Raw genomic sequence first — 1,537 nt, forward strand, 5'->3', positions numbered from 1 at the left:
ATCTTATTTTTTCTCCAAAAAATGAAACCTCAGAAAGTTTGAAGCCAGTAAGAATCGGGTACCTCCCATACAAAATTGTCCAAAAATCGGTAATTTTAGTCAAAATTTCAAAAAAAAATTGTGAATCGATTCCGATTGGTCAAATTGCCGACTTATCCGTCAACGTACTTGATATGATCACAAGCTATTTTAAGGACAATAATAAATCTGGCATATGTAAAACATGGAATTGTTCAAGATAGGTCATTTTCTGAAGAACCTAACGTGCTAGAGACAAACGGTGGGTGACTTTGAAGTCTCGTGGCCAAGTCCTTTCAAGCCATACTAGTCACTGCTCTGGAGCATGAACTTTTCTTAAATTTGTCGATTTGTGTTATCAATTCAATACATTTGACGTACTTAAAAATTTGATTGATGCGACTTTTTGGCATTGAAAATTTCAAGAACACACGCAAAAATCGTATCATAATCAATGGCCTTGGCGCCCGAAGTATCGATAGATAGGAAAACGGTGAAACAATTTCCAATGATTGAAATACTTGTAAAGTTACCGATATCCATAGAAATAAAACCATACTCGCATCGAATTGACACCAATGGTCGCGGAAATAGGGTACATCGACCTGTAGAGTTTTCTGCATATGATTGAATGAAAAGCATTATCAGCACTTGACTTCGACAAAATGATGATATTTTGATGAACGCTTACCTTCCAAACTCCACGAATGTGCATTTTAGCTATCATTTCAGCGGTGAATAAAATTATGATAGATGTGTCAACTATAAACGTGACATACTGAAGAATAGGTAACTTTTCGAACGTTTTTGGTGTGTTAAGGGACACAGATGCAAGTGATAAGAGGGCACACAGTCTCATCAAACGCCGCACCCATAGCTAATATTCAAATGATATTAAATTGATTATGCTCTGATCAAAAAATTTTTTTATTATTCTTCACTCACTTTATTCACCCAATCGATATCTGCATTTTCATTGAGACTCTCCTCTGGTCCATAGTCGGCATGGGCAAGAATCAAGTCCCCTTTCAAACTTTGTTTGCGTCCTAACATTTTCACTAAATTATGTTATTCGATGATCATCACTATTTTGAATCAATTGAATTTTTTTTGGTTAAAATCAGGAAATATTGTTGTAAAATCGATAAACTTTACATATGGACAGATAATCCTTCCTTAGAAATACAAAAATCCAAGTATTTTTTTTTTGCATAAAATTAGACTGAAAGCATCATTATAGAACTCAATATTTCACATTTTTCCTTTTTGCAAATGCTTTGAATAAAAACTAATCTGCATGATGATTTATTATAAATAATTTAAGAAAAAAATGAAATTGGGAACTGGTTCCAAGTTGTTGTAGAAAAATTGATTTCAGGCGTGAATAAAAATCAGTTGGGATGATTTCTGAGATATAACGATGTGAATATCGAAAGCTTAATGCTTACTGTTGTGCTCACACTGGAACAGAGAATGACGACTCTACAAACACATTCAAACATTTGCGAGCATGTTGAAA

General features: G+C 33.9%; 1 protein-coding gene across 1 annotated transcript; it reads right to left on the reverse strand.

Moving 5' to 3' along the window:
- Positions 1 to 130: 130 nt before the first annotated feature.
- On the reverse strand, positions 131 to 1,424 carry LOC129579969 (sodium leak channel NALCN-like). Its single transcript, XM_055470161.1, has 4 exons — positions 1,174 to 1,424; positions 964 to 1,103; positions 710 to 895; positions 131 to 635 (listed from the first exon to the last, which is right to left on the reverse strand). Exons 2-4 carry the CDS (start codon positions 1,069 to 1,071, stop codon positions 315 to 317), a joined length of 615 nt encoding a protein of 204 aa, XP_055326136.1. The 5' UTR covers positions 1,072 to 1,103; positions 1,174 to 1,424; the 3' UTR covers positions 131 to 314.
- Positions 1,425 to 1,537: the final 113 nt, after the last annotated feature.

This window comes from Sitodiplosis mosellana, unplaced genomic scaffold (assembly GCF_009176505.1).
Source record: "Sitodiplosis mosellana isolate CC-2019 unplaced genomic scaffold, AAFC_SMos_1.0 Smas_scaffold_6835, whole genome shotgun sequence".
NCBI classification, from domain to species: domain Eukaryota; kingdom Metazoa; phylum Arthropoda; class Insecta; order Diptera; family Cecidomyiidae; genus Sitodiplosis; species Sitodiplosis mosellana.